This window comes from Sparus aurata, chromosome 16, assembly GCF_900880675.1.
Source record: "Sparus aurata chromosome 16, fSpaAur1.1, whole genome shotgun sequence".
Taxonomy (NCBI): domain Eukaryota; kingdom Metazoa; phylum Chordata; class Actinopteri; order Spariformes; family Sparidae; genus Sparus; species Sparus aurata.
Window position 1 is genome coordinate 13,242,525 of NC_044202.1, and position 25,222 is coordinate 13,267,746.

General features: G+C 37.9%; 4 protein-coding genes across 5 annotated transcripts; all 4 read left to right on the plus strand.

Annotated features, from left to right (window-relative positions):
- Nucleotides 1–467: 467 nt before the first annotated feature.
- On the plus strand, nt 468–8,617 carry LOC115566483 (oxidized low-density lipoprotein receptor 1-like). Its single transcript, XM_030392395.1, has 6 exons — nt 468–686; nt 923–1,012; nt 7,524–7,790; nt 7,871–8,037; nt 8,160–8,296; nt 8,385–8,617. The coding sequence occupies exons 1-6, from the start codon at nt 587–589 to the stop codon at nt 8,590–8,592; spliced, it is 969 nt and encodes a 322-aa protein (XP_030248255.1). The 5' UTR covers nt 468–586; the 3' UTR covers nt 8,593–8,617.
- A 5,411-nt stretch (nt 8,618–14,028) lies between these two features.
- Nucleotides 14,029–15,890, plus strand: LOC115566485 (CD209 antigen-like protein E). The gene is made up of 6 exons (XM_030392397.1): nt 14,029–14,182; nt 14,419–14,508; nt 14,814–15,080; nt 15,161–15,327; nt 15,450–15,586; nt 15,674–15,890. The coding sequence occupies exons 1-6, from the start codon at nt 14,068–14,070 to the stop codon at nt 15,822–15,824; spliced, it is 927 nt and encodes a 308-aa protein (XP_030248257.1). The 5' UTR covers nt 14,029–14,067; the 3' UTR covers nt 15,825–15,890.
- Nucleotides 15,891–17,965: 2,075 nt separating this feature from the next.
- Nucleotides 17,966–20,667, plus strand: LOC115597409 (C-type lectin domain family 4 member G-like). The gene is made up of 6 exons (XM_030443278.1): nt 17,966–18,370; nt 18,650–18,748; nt 19,306–19,566; nt 19,678–19,841; nt 19,930–20,057; nt 20,340–20,667. Exons 1-6 carry the CDS (start codon nt 18,241–18,243, stop codon nt 20,491–20,493), a joined length of 936 nt encoding a protein of 311 aa, XP_030299138.1. The 5' UTR covers nt 17,966–18,240; the 3' UTR covers nt 20,494–20,667.
- A 1,905-nt stretch (nt 20,668–22,572) lies between these two features.
- On the plus strand, nt 22,573–25,183 carry LOC115566268 (C-type lectin domain family 4 member M-like). 2 transcript variants are annotated; one of them, XM_030392072.1, is made up of 6 exons: nt 22,573–22,733; nt 22,960–23,061; nt 23,651–23,914; nt 24,049–24,215; nt 24,519–24,652; nt 24,783–25,183. In XM_030392072.1, exons 1-6 carry the CDS (start codon nt 22,616–22,618, stop codon nt 24,931–24,933), a joined length of 936 nt encoding a protein of 311 aa, XP_030247932.1. In that variant the 5' UTR covers nt 22,573–22,615; the 3' UTR covers nt 24,934–25,183. The 2 variants fall into 2 exon arrangements, with proteins under 2 accessions (XP_030247932.1, XP_030247931.1); XM_030392071.1 differs by having other exon boundaries at nt 22,582–22,733; nt 22,948–23,061.
- Nucleotides 25,184–25,222: the final 39 nt, after the last annotated feature.

Sequence of the window (25,222 nt, forward strand, 5' to 3'; positions counted from 1 at the left end):
GGTCAGTTTACACAACACAAGCTGATGGTGATGGTGGTTCTGTGGGATGGGTGGATGGGGCACCAGCATTCCCCTGCTAGATCCTCCTCATGATGGCCAAAGAGGCTCAGGCTCTTGGAACATGTTGTCTACTCTGGATTTGGGGTCTCACCAGTGCCTCTTCCAGTTCTTCGAGAAAGAGGAGGAATAGATGACAAATGTGTTGTATGCTGAGGTGTCCAGTATGTCAAAGAATATCACCAGTGGCCAGTGTAGGGTCCTCAGTGCTATTTTTCTTAGATTTAAACAGAAAAAAGAACTGAAAAGATACTGAGGAACTACAACATCACATCAGTCTGATACATCATCACAGTTATGAAGAAGTAGGATTCATGCGCACACACACAAAAAACACGGCAAAGATGCAACCCATTGTTCCTCTGTGTTCTCCATACAACAGTTGATTCTCTAAAGAAAAAAAGATCTGCTGTGCACTGAACATTTTCAACTGACGGACAGTCATTTAGGGTGGATTCATATTCAGACACACTCATCCTGTCACAGATAATAAAGCAGGAGGCAAAGTGGACAGAGCTGCAGCATCGCAATGGAGGATCAACAAAGATTGACAGACGCTGGGCAGAAAATATCATTCATACCAAAGTTATCGCAGGCTTTCTTCAACCTCAACGGACATCAAATACAAGGTGAAACAAAATGCATACTGCTATTTTTACTTTCTCTAAGCAAATCAACCTGTAATTTTAAGTACATATATGCTGTCATTATTCAAATGTTACTGAATAAGGAGCATTGCTAATGTTATTTTACTAGGCTGGGCCTTACTACCAAGCCTCAATGATTGTAGCTTTAAAGTGATATTCATCATGTAGAGAATCACATGTAACTGTTATCAAAACCTGATGAATTACAATGGTCACAGGTAAAGATGGATCCAACCGGCTGGTTTTAATCTGTCTGGGACTGCTGAACTTTGTTTTGCTGATAACTGCTGTCGTTCTCGGGGTTAACTGTGAGTATGACAGCACTCATTTCTCTCTTCTGTGAAATTTCACTTATATGACAAACCTGAACACAAGAGGCTTAATGTTGACCTTCAATTTATTTCAGAATGGGACGGAGCTGAGCATGCGCGAGTGAGTGAGCAGTCGCAAGGGCTTCGTGGCTCCCCCACCGCGTGTCAAACAAATGGATTAAAACCTTAAAAGTCTATCTACAGCCTCTCCTCTTACATTACTGAAAAAAAGAATAAGCAGGTGTCCTAAAAAGGAGCGCATTTAACCACTTGGTAAACAACGGACGACGTGCTGGGTGAGCGTTTACCTCACAACAAACAAACAAAAGATGCCAGAGACAATTGTCAGCCTCGGTGCCAAACTGACTGATCTGACTTCTAAGGTGGATAAATTAGTTGACCTGACCACCGCCAATAACATACTGCTCAACACTGTGGTCAAAAGAGTGGAAACTCTCGAGACAAAAGTTGAAACTAATGCAGGGGCGCTACACGACTCTGGAGTCCAGTTGATTTCTCAGGATAAGCGCATCACACATTTGGAAAACAAACTGAAGCAAGCCATGGACGTGATTGACCAGCTTGAGAATCGACATCGCCAAAATAATCTGAGGTTGCTGAATGTGCCAGAGAAGGAAGAAAGCGGCTCGACAATGATTGATTTGTTGGTCAAAATCTTTATGGAGAAATGGAAATTGCTGCTTGTTGCAGACGACTTTGAAAGAGCGCACCGCATGGGACCAATCAGAGACAATCAGAAACACCCGCGGGCCATAATCTTCAAGCTACACCATTTTCAGAAGAAACAGCGAATTCTCAACGCGTGTAAGACGAGCCCAGAAGACTGCGATCTCAGGGTGGTACCTGATATATCGGCACAACTTCAGGCGAGGAGATCCGAGTTCTGGCCGCTGAGGAAACAACTGCATCAGCTGGGACTTAAGACTTACTTTCGGCACCCGGCCACCCTCTGGGTGGAGGACGGGGCGCAGAAGATGAGCTTCAACTCTCTGGACCAAGCTCAAGAGCGGCTTAAACGACAGTACCCATCCATAAATTAAATGCTACAATATGTGTCTCCATTAATGGGTTGAAGACGACAGCGAGGACACAGTGATGTACTTAACGGTAATTAATGGACTACGCAACACACACAAGACTTCTTTTTTCTTTTTTCTCATTTCCTCTGCACTGCACTACCAGTGCGCAATGACAACCGAACACTCCTCCCGTTATTTTTCATTTATTTATTTTTCCGCAAATATTTTCTTACCCCCCAATATTGAAAACACTTATGCAAAAATATCCATATGGAACATGTTTATGTGTGCGTGTGTGTGCGCGCGCGTGCCTGTGTGTGTGTGTGTGTGGCAGGGGGAATGGTTACATGCTAACTCTGAGGTCGTTGTGTGTGAAATTTTGGTCGCATATTAATTTTGAGGTGTGATGGGGTGAAAGGGAAGGTGTATGTGTTGCCATTTAACCATTGTTGACTTGACACATGGAAATACAATTTGATCTAAAAACTATAAATTAGAGCCTGAAGGAGCTACAAGGCCGAGCTCCATTGTGAATTTACTTAAGGGAATGAGGTGGGGGGTGAGTGATCGGCATTGGGAAAGGGGGGTGGGCAAGATTTGTACAGGTGAATATTTTATATTCATCAGTGACAGTAATGACTAGTTTATCTGTCTTATCTTGGAATGTGCAAGGATTAAATGGGGTAACCAAAAGAGCTGCTTGTTTAAATTTTATCGATAAGAATTATGTGGATGTGGCTCTTATTCAAGAGTCACACCTTACCAGTAAGTCAGTGAAGAGCTTCAGCAACCCCAAATATGAAGTTCTAGCCTCATCCTCTGTGGATGATAAAACAAAAGGTGTGCTGATAGTTATTAGACGTTCACTGGACTTAAACATCATTGATATTGGCGGTGATAATGAAGGTAGGATTGCCTATGTAAAAGTAATAATGTCAAATATGAAAATTATATTTGTCAGTGCTTATGCCCCAGCTGATTATGACAAAAAATTCTACTCAGAACTATCCAATTTCTTAATGAATTCATCAGATTACTATTTAGTCATTGGGGCAGACATGAATACCATAATAGACCCCATGTTAGATAAATCAAATCCTCGAGTGGGAAGTGCCCAGCTATCCTGTTCAAAAGCACTACAACAGTGCATGTTAGACCTTAGTCTGGTGGATGTGTGGCGATTTTCCAATCCAGGAGCTAAAAAGTACACTTTTTTTTCCAATAGACATAAATCATATTCTAGAATAGATTACATTTTTGTATCTAATGCATTAATTCCAGTAACACAAAAATCTGACATAATTTTAGCTTCTCTATCTGATCACCATGCAGTTAATGTTACATTTTTATTTCCAACCATTAAGAAAAAAGCGCCTCGTTGGAGATTTAATACTACGTTACTTTTAAATAATGATTTTTGTGCTCAATTTAAATCAAAACTATATGAATTTATTTCAGTCAATGAAGATTCAGTGGAAGACTGTAGGTTTGTTTGGGAAGCCATTAAAGGTTTTATGAAAGACAATGTCACATCTTTTGCTTCAGCTTTAAATCGCTCACGCCGACTAAAAACTGCTGAATTTGAGACATATTTGACAAAATTGGAAAAAGCTCAACAAATTTCCTTCTGTGCTATACGAGCAGTTCAGCTTGGTCGGGTGAAAAATGAACTTAATGCACTTCTTAGAAAAGACGCAGAGTTTCTTATTCAAAGGTCCAAAGAACATCATTATTTCAATGGCAGTAGACCGTCACATGAGTTAGCTATGCGCCTTCGCACTAATGAGAGACGAGCATGCATTTCTGCAATACAAGCCGCAGAAGGCAAGATATGCACTACTCCAGAGGAAATTAATACAGTTTTCTTAGATTTCTATAAAAATCTTTATATCTCTGAAATCTCATTCGGTACCGATGAGTTCAGACAATTTTTTAGTGACCTTAATTTGGGAAAACTGTCTAGTTCAGAAGCAGTGGACTTGGGAGATAGTATATCTTTAAAAGAACTATGGGACACAATACAGGAGATGAATTTGGATAAATCTCCGGGACCAGATGGTATTCCCATTGAAGTGTATATCAAGTTTTGGCCTGAATTGGGCCCTATGCTTCTGAAAATGATAACTACATCAATTGCAAAACACTCTTTTTTAAAACAAACAAATACAGCACTAATATCACTTCTGCTTAAAAAACATAAAGACCCAATATTGTGTTCCAGTTACAGGCCAGTATCTCTAATCAATACAGATATGAAGATATATGCTAAAGTACTGGCACGCCGTCTTAATAAATATTTAGGAAAACTAATTCATTGTGACCAAACTGGGTTTGTGAAAGGCCGATTCAGTTCAGATAATTTAAGAAGACTGTTACATGTTTTACATTTTACCCCAGACTGTTCTGATCTTTTGACCTCATATGGAATCCTAACTCTTGATGCCGAGAAGGCGTTCGACAGGCTCGAATGGGACTACCTCTGGGCCTTACTAGAGCAAATAGGACTAGGAGAATCTTTCATTGGCTATATTAAAGTTCTATATGCGAATCCAGGAGCAATTGTTTTGGCAGGTAATGTATGCTCCTCACTTTTTTCAATTCATAGAGGTTCACGTCAAGGATGTCCATTGTCCCCTTTATTATTTGTGTTAGCACTGGAGCCCTTAGCCCAAAAAGTACGCCAGTCTACTAATATCATCCCTATTACGATAAAGTCCACTATTCATCATATATCTCTTTATGCAGATGATGTACTCCTCTTTATCAGTGAATTATCACAGTCACTTCCTCATATCTTTAATTTATTCAGGGAGTTTAGCAATCTCTCTGGATATAAGATAAACTGGCAAAAATCGGCACTCTTACCGCTAAAAGATAATGGAGAGGATCTATCTCAATTTCAGTTGCCGTTGGTAAATCATTTCAAATATTTAGGAATCGACATCTTCAATAATTTGGAGAGTACTGTTGAGAATAATTATAGTGCATGTTTAGATAAGATCAGAACCAACTTAGGCAAGTGGATGGCAAAACCAATATCATTCGATGGCAGGATCTCAACAATAAAAATGATGGTATTGCCCTTAATCAACTTCCTGAGCTCCATGCTCCCTCTGAATCCTCCAAAGGGATTTTGGGATAGACTGCAGAGTTTGATCAGTGAATTTATATGGAATAAAAAAAACCAAGGCTCAAATTTGCAACGCTGCAGAGAGAGAAATCAGCTGGAGGCTGGGGTCTTCCAGATTTTAAAATTTATCATTGGTCATTTGTATTACGTACTATAAAATCATGGTTAGACCCATCAAATTCGACATCTTGGCGCTCTTTGGAAACAAAGCTAATACATCCATGTAGATTACAGGATCTAATCTTTACAGATATTCCTATCAAAAAAGCCAGAACACTTTTTGGTCCGATTGTTGAAAATGTTCTGGTAACTTGGAGACTGGTGACCGAGTACACCAACACAAATAATAAATGGCATTTTCACACTCCAATATTTTACAATCATAATTTATTGATAGGTGGTCGACCAGCAGCCTACCCTATATGGTCAAACAATGGGATCCATATACTTGGACAATTATTCAATTCTAATGGTCTCCGCACATTCGAAGATTTGAAGGAACAGTATAACTTATGTCGATTTTCTCGCTTTCTATATTTTCAGCTTCGTGCTGCCATGAAGACTTATGGAGTTCCATGGAACTCAGAGCTGCCTAAACATGACCTTGTGAAACAACTGTATAATGCTACCAACACCAGGGGAACTGTATCAGCATTGTATACCCAGATTCTGCAGGCATCTTATAAACCAATGGCAATTCAAATATTTTGGCAGAAAATATATGCTCTGATAAACTCTGAAATATCGTGGGAAACAGTATGGAATAATATCACACGGGCTTCAAAAAACCCTAATCATCAAACCATACATCTAAAAATTGTTCACAGAGCATATTTTACTCCTAAACTCAGACATACAATGAAATTGGAATCATCCCCCTTCTGCCAATTATGTACGCAAGGTTGCCTAGGCACCTTTACACATATGTTTTGGGAATGCCCTGCAGTACAGTTGTTTTGGTTACAAGTTACTAAGTCCTTATCTAAAATTCTTAACAAGGAGGTTCCATGCTGTCCTGTACTTTGTCTGCTGAATGATAATTCTCAGTTTCCTATGTCAACACATGAAAAAAGAGTTTGGATTTCTGGCTTAACAGCTGCTAAGAAAATGCTGGTCGTACGGTGGAAACCACCACACGTTCTATCATTAGATCACTGGTGGCACCTCCTGATAGATATTCTACAACTAGAGCTTTCTGTTGCACGGTCTCATGGGGCAAAGGATAAAACACTAAAATCGTGGTCAGAAGCTATTATAGTTGTTAAGAATCTTGCCTATGAAAGGGTGGGTTAATGGGTGGGGGGGATGCAGATCACTCACCAAGGAGGGAACGATTTTCTTTTGAGTTATGTTTGGTTTTGTTTTGTGTTATTTGTTTTATCTTTAGTCAATTAGGTGCCAATATGTGATTTTGGCTGTGGAGTACTTTGGGCTGGGGATTGGGAGTATGGATGAAACAAGAGTATGGGTGGAGGGCCTTGTGGACATGCAGGGATCTGGACTTAAGTGAGAGAGTGTGTGAATGTGTTAGATTTGGGGTGGGGGGTTGGGGGGTTGACTCTTAGACGTGAGAACAAGTATGGCACCTTTGTTTTTGTTTTTTTTATTTGTTGTTTTTCTTTTATATGTATGCTTGTGTTTGTGTGTATGTGTGTGTATATATATGTGTATGTGTGTATATATGCATATGTGAACATGCGTGCGTTTGTGTGTGTATGTGATTTTTTTTTTTAAAAGTTATATATATATATATATATTGTTTTTTTTTTTTTGTTTTTTTTCCCCCTGTTTCTTCCTTTTGGTGTGTGTGTGCTCTTCTTTTCTGTCGCTGTTGTTTGGATTTATTTCGTTATTGTTTTTTTTTTGTGTTTGCTCTTTAACATACAGTCAATAGTATATTGTCTGCCAACGGGGGAATACACCTGAATGGTCTGTATGTTTTTTTTATTTTTTATTTTTTATTTTTATTTTCTGCTTTTTATTATACTGATTTACATTTTTTGCTATATGTTGACATGAAAAACGAATAAAAAATTGTTAACAAAAAAAAAAAAAATTTATTTCAGAATGCTTTAACAATGCTGAAATTTCTTTAATGTAGGATCATACTGTGTCACTTAATCACAAATGAAGTCAATTAGGTTCCATGAGGGTTTTAAAACGGTAAAGTTGAGCTTCAAAACACATATCACTGGAGGACTTAAGGCTTAATTTTCCTTTGAGTATAACAATTTTCACACACTTTCTCTCACATTAAACAAATGCAGTTCTGTGAGCCTCCATAGTTTTGACACAGTTCTCACTCTCTTTGTGACAATGTGTTTTTTCACCTTTTCAGGTGCTAAAGTCAGAGAGGGTTCCTTCCATGTTTCACACTCAGCTGTAGCACCGATCATCAATGAGCTGAACTATCTCCGCAGCAACCACAGCGATGTGATCGAAGCCGAAGAAGAAGCCAAGAATGCCTTAGAGAGGGCAGTTAAAAACCATACACAACTAAAGGAGAAAATCGAGAAGCAGAAGACCATCAATGACAATTATCAGAAGCAGGTTGAGGAACTGCAAAAAGAGCAGATAAATCTGCAGTCCAATCTGTCGGCTCTGGGTGAGCAAGAGTTGTTATTTAATAAATTAAGTTAGAAGACTGAAAAGCTAAATTGACAAGAAATATTTTATTTCTCCTAGAGGGGACTTGTGGCAGGTGCCTCCCTGGATGGGTTCTTCACAACTCGTCGTGCTATTACTTTTCTGTCATTGAGTCTTCTACTATCAAAAAGAACTGGCCAGATAGCAGAGCTGACTGTATTAGACGTGGAGCTGACCTGATTGTGATTGACAACAAGGAGGAGCAGGTGGGTTGTAAACGAACAAGATAATGCTGCTAAGAATATGTAAATGATGATGCTGAAATAAATATTTATACACTGTACTTTACATTTGAGCCATTTAAAATGTTTAATTCTTGTATTTACAGAGATTTGTTAGTGACTGCGATGAAAACACAAAAAGTGAATATTACATGTTTGGGGATGGATTCTGGATTGGTCTCACTGACAGAAAGAGCAAGGGGACATGGGTCTGGATTAATAATGTCACAGAGGTGGAACAAAGGTGAGATCTGCACTGTTATAGTCCCAGTGTGGAAAGATTTATGGATTGTCATTGATTACTTACTTGAATGATTTTTTTTTCCCTAAAGGTACTGGGTGGATCAACAAATGTACCTGATGTATGATGAAAGTCTGTATAGTGACAGGATTAACGATTATGGAGAAATAGATGTCGAGGGATCGGGAGAAGACTGTGGGGTTGCAGTTTCTAGCTCCAGTAATCCCTGGAAGACACGCTTTCATGTCAGCTGTAAACACGAATACAGACACTGGATATGTGAGATGACATCAAGCTAAAATATAGAAGTACTGTTGAAGCAGAAAACACAAGCATATGTTTGTAACTCTTCAAAAAAATAAATAAAACACCTTTTAGATCGATCTGATGTTTCTGTGCATTTTTTCAACTTAAAATACTGTATTAATTTCATTGCGTAATTGTAATAGTAACTGTATTCAACAGTCAGTACAAGTCCTCATACATACAATTTTTAGGTAAAAGTACATTTCAATGTGATGTTATTGATAACCACCTATATTAAAGCCATTCTTTACATGCCATTCATTCTGAAGGTTGGACGTGTTATGTATATGTGATACAGCAACATAATTGTCTCAATAATTATTTGGAGTTCCTCAAGTGACGATTTTTGGGCCACTTTTATTCAACATCTACATGCTGCATAAGTGCCAATGGAAGTACTGCTGAAGCAGAAAACACAAGCATGTTTGTAACTCTCCAAAACAATAAATAAAACACCTTTAAGATCGATCTGATGTTTCTGTGCATTTTTCAACTGAAAATACTATATTAATTTCATTGTATAATTGTAATATTGTAATATTTCTTACATTTTTAAGTATATTGTCTTGTTTTGCTGTTGGTTTTGTCTTTTGTAGTATTCTGTCGTTTGTATAATAACATCTCCTACCACACTTATGCTGATGAACCACAATCCTACATAACAGTGTCATCACATGACTACAGTCCCCTTACAATTGCTACATAAGTGCCAATGGGTGTGTTGGAATTTTCTACAACTGAATACTGAAAATACAATTGTTTTTGGGCCCAAACCAAGACAGGTTAAAAATCGGCCCGCTACCAACCTAAAAAAATGGGGAGAATGAAATCATTTCTGTATAAGACCCAGAAAAAAACGTGTTCATGCATTTTTTGAGCAGGCTAGTCTTCTGCAATGGTGTGTTCACAGGTCTTAGTGAGAAATCAATCAGACCGAATGCTGCTGCTCCTCACTGCCAATAAGAAAAGTAACACATTACACCGGTCCTTAAGCGACTGCACTGGCTCAATGTGTCAAAAGATTTTTTTTGTATATCTTATAACTGACCTATAAAGCACTACATGGTGTCTGGCCTAAATACATCTCTGATCTACTTGTGCAATACGAGGACCACTTGGGTCATCTGGGACAAGTTTACTCAGTGCTCCCATTTGTGAGTGGCAGCATTGGAAATATGAAAGGGACATCCTAGGGAACTCATTCTGGATTGGTCTCACTGACACAGAGACAAAGGGGACATAGGTCTAGATTAATAATGTCACCAAAGTGGCACAAAGTTGAGAGCTTATTATAGTCCCAATGTGGCAGGATTTATGGATTATGAATTTAAAAAGAAAATTATTTGATTTTCTTAAGGTACTGGATGGATGGAGAACCAAACAATGCACACCGCCATGGAGAAGACTGTGCAACTGCGGTTTATAGCCCCAGTAATCCATGGATGACATGTAACAATATCAACTGTAACTCATTTCAGAGACACTGGATATGTGAGATGACATCAAGCTAGAATCAGAAAGTGCCTCTGAAGAAGAAAACACAAGAATATGTTTGTAATTCCCTAAAAGAGGAATAAAACAGATTTAAGACAGAGCTGATGAGTCTGTGCATCTTTGGCTGTCCATTATTCAAACTGTATTTTAACATCAGAACCAAGATCTCACATGTAGAGTTTTTATAAGTGCAGCTCAATACAGTTTTTACTGGCGATCATTCTTTCTTTAAAAGTTTACACTTTGTAGGTGATTGGAACGCACGGTTGGTTGCTATGACACATCAATCCACTTTCAGTCGCCCTCATTGGTCTAGATCAAATTATCTCAATAAATATTGTATGGATGCCATTACATTTTGTACAGACTCCCTTGTCCTACTCAGTGTGAATTTTAATAATTATCATAATTCCTCCAAAACTACTAACATTCCCATCAGTCTCAGCTGAACTTAAGCATTAGCAGCAAATATTAGCATGCTAAGTGGCTGATCACGCCAAGATTTGTCGTTAATAACGCATTGCCAGCATAACCTTTGTTTTCCTTCACTAAGGTGAATCTTTCATGGGCTCCTATCTTGCATTGCATGTTACTTTTTCTTTTTTGTACGTGGATGAAAGATAAGATATTTTTAACTTTTAAGCATAAAGTGTGGAGTGACACTGCTTTTTCAGTTAATTACATTTGATTAGCTGGTTGGGCACACAGCCCCGCTCCACAGGCTAAACACACTGTTTTGCCTTTAGGAGAGTTTCACATTTTGTTCTAAGACAAAAACACATACATAAATACACCATTTGGTAATTTTTTGGTCTAAAAAAAGCACTTGATAACAAGTGGCTGAATGAGACGACAGAGACTGTCGGGGACATTACACATCATCATGCCGATTGAAAGTCAGGTGAAGTTTCGTACTCCACAAAACATCTCTAACGCTTCACAGCAAAACAGAATCACAGCATTCTCTTAAAGAACTGAAGTAGACGGGGACTTGAGTAAAATTATGTATCATGCCTTGAACATGTCGTAAACATTTAGGAGTAATGGAAGTACACAACTTTACAAAATATACAACAATGCTCTAGTCATTTTAATTCTGAAATATTAAATATCATATCATGAACCCCTGTTTGGTGTTCATATTTTTGTTATTCAGCCAGTGTTCATGGGTCTGGAGGACCCGATGCATTTTGGGTTTTTATTATTTCAACACAATCAAACAGTTTATGTTAAAATACTCAACAGATGTTTACTTCACCCCAATTACAAGCAACATAAACAGCATATATGGTTGATATTTGCCCTTTACCTTTGTTAGATCACCTTTAAGAATCAAAGTGCTACTCAGTTATTATTATTTTTTTATAAAATGTAATAAAAAAAAAAAGAAAATCACTTATAATCAAGATATAAGTGGAATAAATTCAGCAAATTTTCAAATGAAGCGAAGTTTTCATAACTATTGATTTTTGTTTATTTGAAATTCATTAGAAATGTAACCAATTCAGGTCAATTTACACAACACAAGCTGATGGTGATGGTGGTTCTGTGGGATGGGTGGATGGGGCACCAGCATTCTCCTGCTGGATCCTCCTCATGATGGCAAAAGAGGCTGTTGGAACATGTTGTCTTCTTGGGGTCTCACCAGTGCCTTTTCCAGTTCCTCGAGAAAGAGGCGTCTCCTCTGGAGCTTCCCTCTGTTCCACTCTGGGTTCAATGCCATCCAGATGACAAATGTGTTGTACGCTGAGGTGTCCAATATGTCAAAGAAAATCAACAGTGGCCACTGTAGGGTCCTCAGTGCACTCTAAGAAATGATTCATGGGGTTAGTATGTATAGCTCAAAATCAAGAGGTTTTTCTGCATAAAAAAACAAGTTTGTTATGTGTATACATTATAATGAGTTTATAACTTAATTTGATACGTTGGTCTAAGTTGAAATAAATAAAATAGTCTTAACTCAATAATACATTAATTTTTAACAGACATTTCTGCCTTAACTTAACACAAAGGTGTATTCAGTTAACACAACTTTAAAATCTGTGTCCATATTTGTTAAAAGTTACGTTAAGTACAAGGCTGACCTGCTCTGACATGTTTAGCGTGAACAGACCATGCGGCATGCCTGTTGGAAGAATAATGTTGGAAGACAGGACCTAGCAGAGCACAGAGAGGGAAAAACGCAGTTTGCAAACTTTAGGGCTAGGTGAGTACAATTTTGACTCGTTTTATTCACAACAGCTAATAACTGCATCAGCAGACAGTACAAGAAATCGTTTTACACAACACACTAGATGCTTTTTCTCGGTCATCAGTGGTAGTGTATAAGCTAGCAGTAATGGTAGTAATTTGGTCTAACATTAGTGTTTGTTAAGTTTTGGTTTATTGTGGCAGGCGTTAATTGGCACTGGTTTTCCGTAGTTTTAACTTTCAGAGGAGTTAATGTTAATGTTTCCTTCAAATTTATTTAAAATTTGTAGTTGTGTTGAACGTTTGAGCAGCAATAGCTTCATGGCTAGGCCGTTGTAGGTGACTGAGCACACATTTGGTTTGTTAGTCAGCCATTGCAGCAGCAAGTGCAGTCTAAAAACCGCATTGATGAAGCAAATATTGTTGAGACGCCACAGGAGTGGTCATACCATAATGAAGTGTGTTTGTCAAGAGTGTTTTTTTTTTTTTTATCTTGAATCGTCAAAAATAGTTTTAAAAAAATGTACTGTTATATACACAAATTGTAGGCGCAGCCTTCTGAATGACCTAAATTCAAATAATTTAAACAGAACCGCTAGTTTTTGAAATAAAGTGGGCCTGTGAAATTTGCAGATTTGAAACACCAAGAAAGACAGATCTGTTAAAGCATTATAGACTTAGACATGGTCATAGTGGAGAATCTCACCCTTGTCTTTATTTGGAGTGCTGTTGCTCATTTAAAACATGGGGCAGCCTGCGAACCAACCTGTCACTCCACCCGTGATACAGTGACATTGTCCACTGTACTGTCATTTAAGTGTCCATGTTGCCCCTTAAACACTGTCTCCACAGCAAGAGAATACTTTGAGCATATTGGCTGTCATTTAAAGAAACAGGAAACTATTTGTTGTGTTTTTGAAAATTGTCCTTTCAAAACAAACATTTATGGAACATTTGCTTCTAATAGGAGCCAGAAACACACTCCTCACACTATTGATGACTTCAAGCCTAAGCTTTTGAAGAGGGGACAATCCTGTGAGGGTGCAGTGAGTGAAGATGCTGAAGATAATGACTGTAAAAATGTTCAATCTTTCTGAGACAATTTTACGGTGCTATTTTATGTTGTAAGTTTCCTGACTTATTTTATGATGGCTACATTTTTGTGTACTGTTAAAATTTCAATAAACACTCAGTCCTGTTACTGTAAGTAAGATGCTGACTGGTGTTTGAATAAACAGTTAGATCATAAAACTGGAATTTCTATGTTTGATTTATTCTGACTTAGATAAATAAGTTCTTGTACTGAAAAAAATTAAGGTAACAATTTGCATGGACATTTCTGAGTAGAATGAAATGAAAAGAAATACGTTAGAATAACTAAAAGGAGTAATTTTAACACAATTAGAATTAAGTTTATTCAACTTAAATAAGCTTGTAGAGGACAAGGCAAATCATGTTGCTTGTACTAAAGTAATTGAGTTGGCCTAACCAAAGAAGTTTTGTGGCATGTACTCAATACTGGCTAAGTTGAAATAACTTAGAAATGTACATGCAAATTGTTACATCAATTTTTTCATTGAGCCAGCACATAATTTGTTAGAGTGTGCTGTTATCCTTAGATTTAAACAGAAAAAAGAACTGAAAAGATACTGAGGAACTACAACATCATCAACAGACATCATCAACTGACAAACAGTCATTTGGGGTGGATTCATATTCAGACACACTCATCCTGTCACGGATAATAAAGCAGGAGACAAAGTGGACAGAGCTGCAGCATCGCAATGGAGGATCAACAAAGATGGTCAGACGCTGGGCAGAAAATAACATTCATACCAAAGTTATCGCAGGTTTTCTTCAACCTCGACGGACATGTTCGCTCTCACTATCAAATACAAGGTGAAACAAAATGCATACTGCTATTTTTTCTTTCTCTCAGCAAATCAACCTGTAATTTTGAGTACATTTATGCTGTCAATACTCAAATGTTACTGAATGAGGAGCATTGCTAATGTTATTTTATTAGGCCAGGCCTTACTACTAAGCCTCATTGATTGCAGCTTTAAAGTGATATTCATCATATAGAGAATCACATGTAACTGCTATTAAAACCTGATGAATTACAATGGTCACAGGTAAAGATGGATCCAACCGGCTGGTTTTAATCTGTCTGGGACTGCTGAACGTTGTTTTGCTGATAACTTCTGTCGTTCTCGGGGTTAACTGTGAGTATGACAGCAGTCATTTCTCTGTTCTGAGGAATTTCACTTATATGAAAAACTTGAACACAATAGGCTTAATGCTGACCTTCAATTTATTTCAGAATGCTTTGAAAATGACTGAAATTGGTTTAATTTCAGATCATACTGTTAAACACCAAAGATTTCATGAGGGTTTTAAAACAGTGAAGTCGAGCTTTAAAACACACATAGCTGGAGGACTTAAGGTGTTTGACATTTTTCTTTGAATCTCCATAGTTTTGACACAGTTCTCACTCTCTTTGTGACAATGTGTGTTTTCACCTTTTCAGGTGCTAAAGTCAGAGAGGGTTCCTTCCATGTTTCACACTCAGCTGTAGCACCGATCATCAGTGAGCTGAACTATCTCCGCAGCAACCACAGCGATGTGATCGAAGCCAAAGAAGAAGCCAAGAACACCTTAGAGAGGGCAGTTAAAAACCATACACAACTAAAGGAGAAAATCGAGAAGCAGAAGACCATCAATGACAATTATCAGAAGCAGGTTGAGGAACTGCAAAAAGAGCTGATAGATCTGCAGTCCAATATGTCGGCTATGGGTGAGAAAGAGTTGTTATTTAATAAATTAAGTTAGAAGACTGAAAAGCTAAATTGACAAGAAATATTTCATTTCTCCCAGAGGGGACTTGTGGCAGGTGCCTCCCTGGATGGGTTCATTACAACTCGTCGTGCTATTACTTTTCTGTCATTGAGTCTTCTACTATCAAAAAGAACTGGCCAGATAGCAGAGCTGACTGTATTAGACGTGGAGCTGACCTGATTGTGATTGACAACAAGGAGGAGCAGGTGGGTTGTAAATGAACAAGATAATGCTGCTAAGAATATGTAAATGATGATGCTGAAATAAATATTTATACACTGTACTTTACATTTGAGCCATTTAAAATGTTTAATTCTTGTATTCACAGAGATTTGTTAGTGACTGCGATGAAAACACAAAAAGTGAATATTACATGTTTGGGGATGGATTCTGGATTGGTCTCACTGACACAAAGAGCGAGGGAACATGGGTCTGGATTAATAATGTCACAGAGGTGGAACAAAGGTGAGTGCTGCACTATTATAGTGCAAGTGTGGCAGGATTTATGGATTGTTATTGCTTACTTACTTGAATGATTTGTTTTTTCTAAAGGTACTGGATGGATCGAGAACCAAATAACGACAATTTTGGAGAAGACTGTGGGGTTGCAGTTTATAGCTCCAGTAATCCCTGGAAAACACGCTTTGATGCTAGTTGTCAACACGAATACAGACGCTGGATATGTGAGATGACATCAAGCTAAAATAGAGAAGTACTGCTGTAGCAGAAAACACAAGCATATGTTTGTAACTCGTCAAAAAATTAAATAAAACACCTTTTAGATCGATCTGATGTTTCTGTGCATTTTTCAACTTAAAATACTGTATTAATTTTATTGTATAATTGTAATAGTAACTGTATTCAACAGTCAGTACAAGTCCCCTTGTATGTCAGGTCGGGGTTTTAGGGAAGACGTGGGGGAACAAGGAACAGACTGGAGCATGGACAAAGACGGACGCTGACAAGAACAATGACCAGACAGGGAGTGAAGGGAAACACACAGACTAAGTACACAGACACTGATGACGAGACGAGGAACAGGTGAGGTGGACCAACAGGTGAGGTAACGAAGGGGAGGAGCACACGAGGACATGAGGGGAACAAAACAATAGACAGAGGGAGCCAGAGGGAACATAGGAAAAGACACAGGAGAACTTAAAGGACACATGAGGGCATGGAAAAACAAGACACAAGACAAGATACAAAGACATGGAAATCAAATACAAGAAGCCACAAGACAAAACCAGACAAGAACACAACAGACAGATTTACAGTCATGACATTGTATTGATAACCATCTATATTTAAGCCATTCTTTACATGCCATTCATTCTCAAGGTTGGACGTGTTATGTATGTGTGATACAGCAACATAATTGTCTCAACAACTTTGTGGAGTTCCTCAAGTGTCGATTCTTGGGCCACTTTTATTCAACATGTTGTCAGTTAAGAAATTGCTTACAATTCCAATCTGTCCAGCTGTGCAATGTAAACGCACATTAGAAAGAAATCATGTTGATGCAGTAAAGTTTCTACACTTCACAAATTTTTTTTTACTCATTTTCACTTCTTGTTTTTGACCAATGCAGAACTGTGAACATCGGCTTCACACAGTGTTTTTTTTTTCCATTTCTTCTGTCGCCATTTTCAGAGAGGGTTCCTTCCATGTTTCACATTCTGCTGCAGTGCTGCCTATTAATTAGCTGGACCATCTCTGTAGCGTGATAGACACAACATCATTCTGCTCTTGAGAGAAGTGGAATACACCAGGTGTGTATTAAAGGGGCACTACGAAGGAGATGAAATTCAAACTCTAGTAATTATTTTTTTCCATAACTGAATAAACAAGCTGTTCTCAGAGGAAAATAAAGTCCCCAGAACACTGTTTAAAGCTATAAAGGTGGCAGGGTCTGCCAAATTAAACAAGTAAAACGGTATAAAATTGTGTTCTTTATTTAGGCATACAATTCAGTCAATGAGGGTCTTTCTATTCTGATTAAAAATGTCCTCCTCAATACTACATAGTGCACCTTTAAGATTTAAGTCATTTAAGTCATTTTATTGATGTCTATTTTCTGCAGTCTTTTTTTATTTTTATTTTTTTTATGTTTGGTGTGAGGTAATCCAAAAGTAACACAATAGTAATCAAGTCAGTTACATTACTTTATCATCATGATACTTGGATTAGGTTACACTTTTTCATAAAGTAATTAGTTAATGCATCTTAATAAATTTGTACAATTACTCTCCCAACCCTGCGTACATAGAACAACAGACATCCTTCCAAACGGCTGATACTCTACTGTAGATAATACTTAATAGTTACACCACAGCAGTGGAAAACAAATCAGTACGATACAAAATAAATATCACATTAAACAAACATACATGCACGAAACACAGATCTGGTTTGATAAGTTAATTTGATTTGACCTTCCAAACCAAATTCCCCTGCAAGTTCACACTCACTAACTCACTCTAGTGACAGACCACTGAATTATGTACTTACACCACATCATTTTGTACTCCAGTTACCCCTGTTTTCTAGTTTTTAAGTTGGTTCAAAAATTCATTTTATATATGAAATATGCATAATAAATGCACAATATCCGGTGAAATAACACTGGTCTTAAAATTACATTTTGACACAGAGCCTCAGAGTTAGGTAAGGGGAACCACTTTCAGTCCCTCATCTTGTCAGTTGATTTTATGCATGAGTCGGGCATATTTCAATATTACCACATTCAAATGACAACAAACAAACTGACAGTGGAATTGTGGTTTTTATGGGTTTGGTAATCCACTCATAGTCACTGTCAGATTTGGGAAAGACTGAGGTAAGCCCTTCCCCCACTGATTTTCTTGATTTTCTTCTGAACTAGACCTCGACGTTGGTATTTGGGGGGGTATAATCACCCAGTGCAGGGTGTATACGTGTGCACGTAACTGAAGTTTCACCCTCAAAATGTCACTTCTCCTTTCTCATGGACAGTTCACTGGAATGTAATATTAGGAAATTTACTGTTGATGAGCTCAGCAACAGTAGCTACAAGAGCCGACACAGGGACACGTCCAGCCAAACCATCTGTGGCATGCGCTCTTGTATGACTGACAGCCAGAATGGAGAGGACTCCAGGTTGTAATGTTGACTCAACATACGGATTTAACAAACTGATAGGTGAAGAGGACATGCACGATGAGGTGCAACCTAATTACCCTTTTCCTTTCTCTGATGAAGGCATGCAACAAGGTATGTTCAAAGTTATCATTGACACGTTGATTCTGTCTAATTTTTTTAACATCTGTGCTAAAATATATTGAAATATAACAACACGTGAAAAACTTCTGATATGAGTTGGTGCAGATAAGCTGGTTGCATGTCTAAGCTTTTCTTATAATAAACGGCACTAATATAATAAAGCACATGTAAAACTCAGTGACATCTACGATATACTGTGTTAAAAGAGTACAATACAGTAGTAGTACAGTTTCTTGCTTTGTGATATTGATTCGTTCTCTCTCTGTCCAGCACCCAGATCTAGTATGACGCGTCACAGACTGGCTGCAGTGAGCCTGGTGCTCCTCGCTGTTGTTCTACTCATGGTTGATATCGGTCTGGGGATCCACTGTAAGTCAGTGTTTGTGTGCAGTGCTCATTTGATTCACCGATTAGGGCTACAGCCAAGGAGAATTTTCATTATCATAAAATAAATTAATGACAATGGCTCATATATAACATCAGAAAAAAGCGAAAAATATCCAGTGCAATTTCCTGGAGCCCATGGAATGGACAAAGAAGCCTTATTTGCCTAAAAGTGGCATCTCATACATTTTTCAATGAAATATAAACCCATTGTATTTATAAATTATTAACCGTAAAAAAACTGCGAATAAATAAAGAAATGAATACGTACTCTCGCTGAGGGGTTTGAACATCTCTAGTTCTAAATGCCACCTCTGTAGTCTTCCTGTGGATTACATATCTTGTAGTTTTGTTTATTCTATATTTCAGAGGTTTATATTTGATCAGGATGAGGATCCCATAAATTTGGATTTGGTATAAATGTGTCACTTACACATTTTTTGTCCGAGATTACTTAAGAGGGAGAATCTGAGAGAGAAATTGTATGATAAAGAATCAAAACAACTTGCTACAGTAACACTGTTTGTCCTCGACACTTACAGACAACGACCTCAAAGACACCCACCTCACACTTGAAGATACAGAACTCATCAACCATGAATTGACCGCTCTCCAGGACACTTACAAAACCGCTGTCGATTCCATGAACGATTACATGAAGAAGCGGGACAGTGAGACGAGTCGTCAGAAACAAACCAACTGGGAGTGGGAACACCAGACGAAAAGAAGCACAGACTACAAAAAAGCTCTGGCTAAAATGACAGAGGACATCGCCTCACTGAGATACCAGTTACCGATGACTAGTGAGAACTGTTTTACTGTCATTGCACATCATAAAAAAGTTGAAAAGCAGAATGTGTTTTTAGAGTTTGATATGTTTTCTTGTTATTCACTGTTATTCTGTTTATCGACAGGGGATGGCTGCATACAATGTCCACCAGGGTGGATTTTGAGGAACTCAATGTGTTACTACTTCCCTTTCTCCAACATTGATGGAATGAAGTCATGGCCAAAAGCCAGAGAATTCTGCCAAACTCATGGAGGTGACCTTGCAATCATAGACAGTAAAGACAAAGAGGTAAATGATCAACATGCAATTCATTTTTCTCTGCAACTCTGTCTATGAAAGTTGTTATTTTTATATATTTGTTTATATTTCCTGTTAGAACGCAACTGTGACTCACTTGTTAAGAAAGCTGGACCCAGAAGCCATACAGGGCTTTTGGATAGGACTGAAAAATACCGAGGTGAAGGGGATTTGGAAGTGGTTGAATGGAAAGACAATGGTTGAGGGGTAAGAGTTTTTTATGTTACATGTTGTGTTTGTAAGAAATCATCAGCGTAACGTCGCGCTGCTTGTTCAGCTTCTGGTACATCAGTCAGATATCTCATGGAGAAATTTTGCACAATTTGCATTTTTACAAACTCCTCTTTTACAAACTCCTCTAAAACTTAATACTCTCAAACTAAAGTGCAGATAACTGAAAAATCTAAATGCATTAACAAAGTATTTGGACTTTGTTACTTTCCTCCACTGTACACACTTATACAATTTTGGATTGATCATTTGTTCCAGGTACTGGATGGATGGAGAGCCAAACAATATCGATCGTGAGGTCTGTGTTGGGGTGTATGCCAAAGAAAACTTCTTCATGGCTTGGAGCGATGTTCGATGTGATGCCCGAGGGATGAAATGGATTTGTGAAAAAGCCCCAACTAATGTGAGCTAACAGTTTGTGTTTTTATGCTCAACTGTGTTTATCAGTGTTAACTCCACCTAAGAAACTTTTGAAAATATTTTTTTAACAGCTTTTAAATAAGAACAGAATGTCTGTAAGCACAATCTAATGAACTGGCAACAATATACTTTACTGCAATGCAATAAACATACATTTCTGAAGTTACCACTGCCATGGTGTTTTCTTTCTGTAACTCTCCCAACATACGATCTGTTTGTATATTTACTGCTTTCCAAAAATATATAAAGTCTTTATGAGTCATATAAGTAATGGCCTTGTTAATGGTAATTAAGTCATGTATGAATGTTTTATAAATCATCAGTAAGGTGGTGTTGGCGTGCAGGATCAGTTTAATGTTTTGAGTTCTAAAGGAAAAAGTGAAATTATAATGGTTTACTTTATTTCTGATCTGTAAAGACTAAATAAATGAGTTATTGGTCAACCATTTATTACAACATTCTGTGTTTCAGTGTGACTTAAGAAAGTGGTACTGATGTATACACAGTGGAGACGGTTTGCTCAGTCTGTTTCTCTGGCTGTAGAAAGTTGTACAAGGCTATTGTATACAGCAGCTTCGCTTAGCCTGGCCTAATAACTGGAAAAAGGGGGAATCAACTAACACGGTTGCATCCGCTGGTATGTAAATCAACAAACCTGTGTAAAGCTCACTAATAAACACACTTTATCTCCTTTGTTAAAATCCACACGAAACAGGCCTTTTTCTAAATGTGCCATTTTAAAACAGGATATGACATTTTAATTTGTTGACATCAGATGTGCTTGTCGACACATTTTGTTTCGCTCAGAAACAGCCAGGCTAAATGTTTCACCCTCCTTCCAGGCTCTATGCTAACCACCTGTTGGGCATAACAGAACATGTACAAACAAACATGACAGTGGTATTAATCTTCTCATCTAATTCACAGCCAGAAAGAGAATAAGTGTATTTCCCAAGATGTTGCACTTATCCTTTAAACTATCAAAGACTATGGACTACGTTTATTTGCAACCTTATCACCAGAATACATTTTGGAAATGTTAATTTCTTGGAACCACAAATATTTTGAAACATTTCTTGCAACTTAACATTTCTTTAGGTCCAATTTTCCATTTTATGTTGTGACAACTTTGTGCGTGTGCTCTGGTTATCGTTTAGGCACAAAAAACACATGAGAAATAGAAAAACATCCTGTTCTGCTTGAAATAACTGTTTAAGTCACCACAGGCTTGTGATGTCCCATCTTTCCATCCAAAATATTGAGTTTTGTCACCACAAATACAGCTAGAAAGTGACCTGAGGTATCCGTTAAAATATCCAGTGGTGTCATGCTTACAAATGTAGAGACATATCCTCGATCTGGTCACTGGCTTGACAGCCTTCTCACCTTTCATTTCACCCTCATCCTGATATGACAGGTCATAAACATGTGATATGAATGTGATACGACACGTTTTGTGGAATGTCATTATGATATGTAGGCCTTTACATTTTTTTATTCTGCATCTGGGCTAAATAAGGAAAAGTCACCTCACAAAACACAAAAGTTTAATTTCACATATTTATTAAATCTTAATTGGGAGACAAAGTTGATTTTTTTTTTGAAACACACAAAAAAAATCACAAAAGGTTGTCACCCATTTGGATGTTGGAAATGGAGGAAAGAAGTGTTAAGTGCACCTTGAGCAAAGACCTTGAGTAGCCTTATACTTGACTGATTTGACACATTTCGATGGATTGCAGTACTGTGAATTTTCTAAATGAGTGAGCTGACAAAGCATTGTATTTGAAAAGAAAAATGCAGAAATGCTTAATGTTACATCAATCTGCATAGTGAATCACAAACACAGTGTCAACAGTATCATATTTTAAGACTTGAATGTAAAAATGTAGTTGTATCACTGTTTTGTTAACATTTAAGTGATTTTATTTAGTACTTTTAAAATTACAAGCACAGATACTGGTAACTTTTTGGCCTTTTTACCCATTACAGTCTAGACGTACATGCAAAGCATCCAGACCATGGTCCAAACACAAACACACTGACACTCGCCTTATCACTGGTACAAGCAGGAGACAAACAGATCAATACAGACACCACTTGCAACAGTCATAATGGACACCACGCAGGCACAGTTAGAACCTGAGGACGAAATGTCGTCTCAACAGGAGGTTTCCCGAGATTTTAACACTCATGGACATTCAGGCGCTCTTTATAAAACATCTGGGCAAGGTACAGCTGACTTTAAAACTATCTACTGCAGTTTCTGACCAATTTCGTACTTCTGTTACACCACTATTGACTCTATTCTCTCTCAAACTAACACAGTGTGCCAACCGGTGACCTAGTTTTTTAATTAAACATGTGATAGGATAATTATATTCTTTGGGTCTTGATCGAGATGAAACATACTATGAAGGTTTTTATTCAGGTGAACATTATACAGGTCTGTTTACAGAGAAAGGTGGATCTGTGTTTTCACGACACCGAGTGGTTATACTGAGTCTGGGCCTGCTGAATGCAGTTCTGCTGTTAACCGCTGCTGTCATTGGGATTTTCTGTAAGTATGAGTGTTACAGCTGATTACCTCTATCTGATGAACAATCCTTCCTCAGTACATTCTGGATCAATTGAAATAAAACAATACCAAAATATGGATGTGCAAGATTATATTTCCAACTGTAGAAATGAATTGTTATTATTATCAATATATATTATCAGTCAATATAAACTGTAAGTGTATGTACATAAACTAGTCGCCTTTTTAAAGCAGTTTCCTTTTAATAGGAGCGTGCATTTCACTCCTGTGATAGATTCGACGTGCATCTTGTCAGGCAAAGAATGATCTGATGTGGTTGCAGAAACTTTTAAGCAGCAAATGGATTCTTGAGATTGGATTCAGCAAATGTAATCCAGTGCAATTATTATCAGAATTGTCAGAATTACTCTGTCAAGTCCACAACTAGGTTCAGTTGGTCTGTAAAATGTCAGAACACAAGAAAAGTTTCCATTATAAGCATAAGCTCAAAGGGGCAATTTCAGGTTTCGTATACAGGTTTCTTAGACTATTGCTAGCAGCTCTGGACAGATACTTCACACAACAGTTTTACCACAGTTCCTCTTTGTTATTATGAGTTTCTCTTCCTCAGGTGCCAAAGCCCAAAACAATTTCCTTCAAGGTCCTAATTCAGCTGCTAATTCTCTCGTCGTTGAAATGAACTATCTCCGCAACCAAAGTGGTATCAACAAAGCTACACTGGAGGCCCAGACTGCACTGGCGAAAGAGCGTGCCGGCCATTTCCAACTAAAGATGCAAGTGAAGCAGCAGAAGGCCCTCACTGACAGCTTTCAGGGACAGATCGAGACGCTTCAGACACAGAGGGCAAATCTGCAGTCAAATAAAACTACCTTAGGTAAAGCAGACTACAGTAACCCTGTACAATGTATGTATACATTATGTAGTATATTTTAGAAATGTTTTTAAAAGCTCACAAAAGATCAAAGATAACTTTTTTGTTGTACATTTCTTAATCTCCTGTTGTAACAGAGGAAAACTGTGGCAGATGCCGACCAGGATGGATTGTCCTTAAATCATCCTGCTATTATTTTTCTTCTCGCCAAGCGTCCAACACCAAAAAGAACTGGTTGGACAGCAGAGCAGACTGTATTAAACAAGGAGGCGACCTGCTTATGATAAATACATTGGAAGAGCAGGTGGGTCGAAAAACAAATGAAAGGAAAGGTGCCTCTGAAAGAAAATTGTTTAAGCCTCGCAGGATTTTTTAAAGAGACACACTAAAACAAAGTGTTCAGACCGAGGATGAATAGAGGTGCTGCAGAAATCGATGGTATGGTGACATTAAAGCATTCTAGTAGGCTGCCAAAACAAACGTATGTTGTGTTCATTGGTGAGAGTAGGAAGTCAAATGAGAAGAAACCTTTGAGGTCTATTCTTATATACATCACGAGAAGCTTGAAAATGCCAAGTAAGGTATGAACTCCTTTGCTTTCTTACAGCAATTCATGACTGACAATGTACCAAGGCTGAGCTCTCCCGTGTGGTGGCAGAGCGGATATTGGATTGGCCTCACTGACGTTGTGATGCCGGGGGCGTGGGTCTGGGTTAACAATGTGACTGAGGTGGACACAATGTAAGTGGCATTAGCTTACTGACTTTCAACACTTACTTTTGATTTATATAATTAGCTACATTATGTATCCATTAAAAACCAATATAGCTATATCATATAATATACTACATTTTTTATTTATTTATCCAAGGTACTGGAGATCCGGGCAGCCTAACCATAATGGACCTCAGAGTGGGAACTGTGCTGCTTTTTATTACCATTCTGATAACGTAAAGACGTGGTACAACGGAAACTGCCATGACCATCAGTTGAGCTGGATTTGTGAGATGGAGCCAAGCTAGACAAGAAACTTCCCAAAATGTAGATATTTTAAAGTTTAACACTTTCCTCAGGTATAAATGGGATAACAACACACACCTGTGTGAAGTGCAAGTATGCAGTAGACAATGCCTTTTCTCTTTGTCAGAAAATAACTTTTCCTGGTTCGAAAATGCCAGAAATCTCTATCTCAATCTCATCAAGCACAATATGTCCAGTTGTATGTGGAAGAAAATGTTGTGCTTTGACTGAATAAAGATAAAGTGAAACCTACAGAACGCTTGACTGTTTTTTTGTGGTCAGAAAATGACA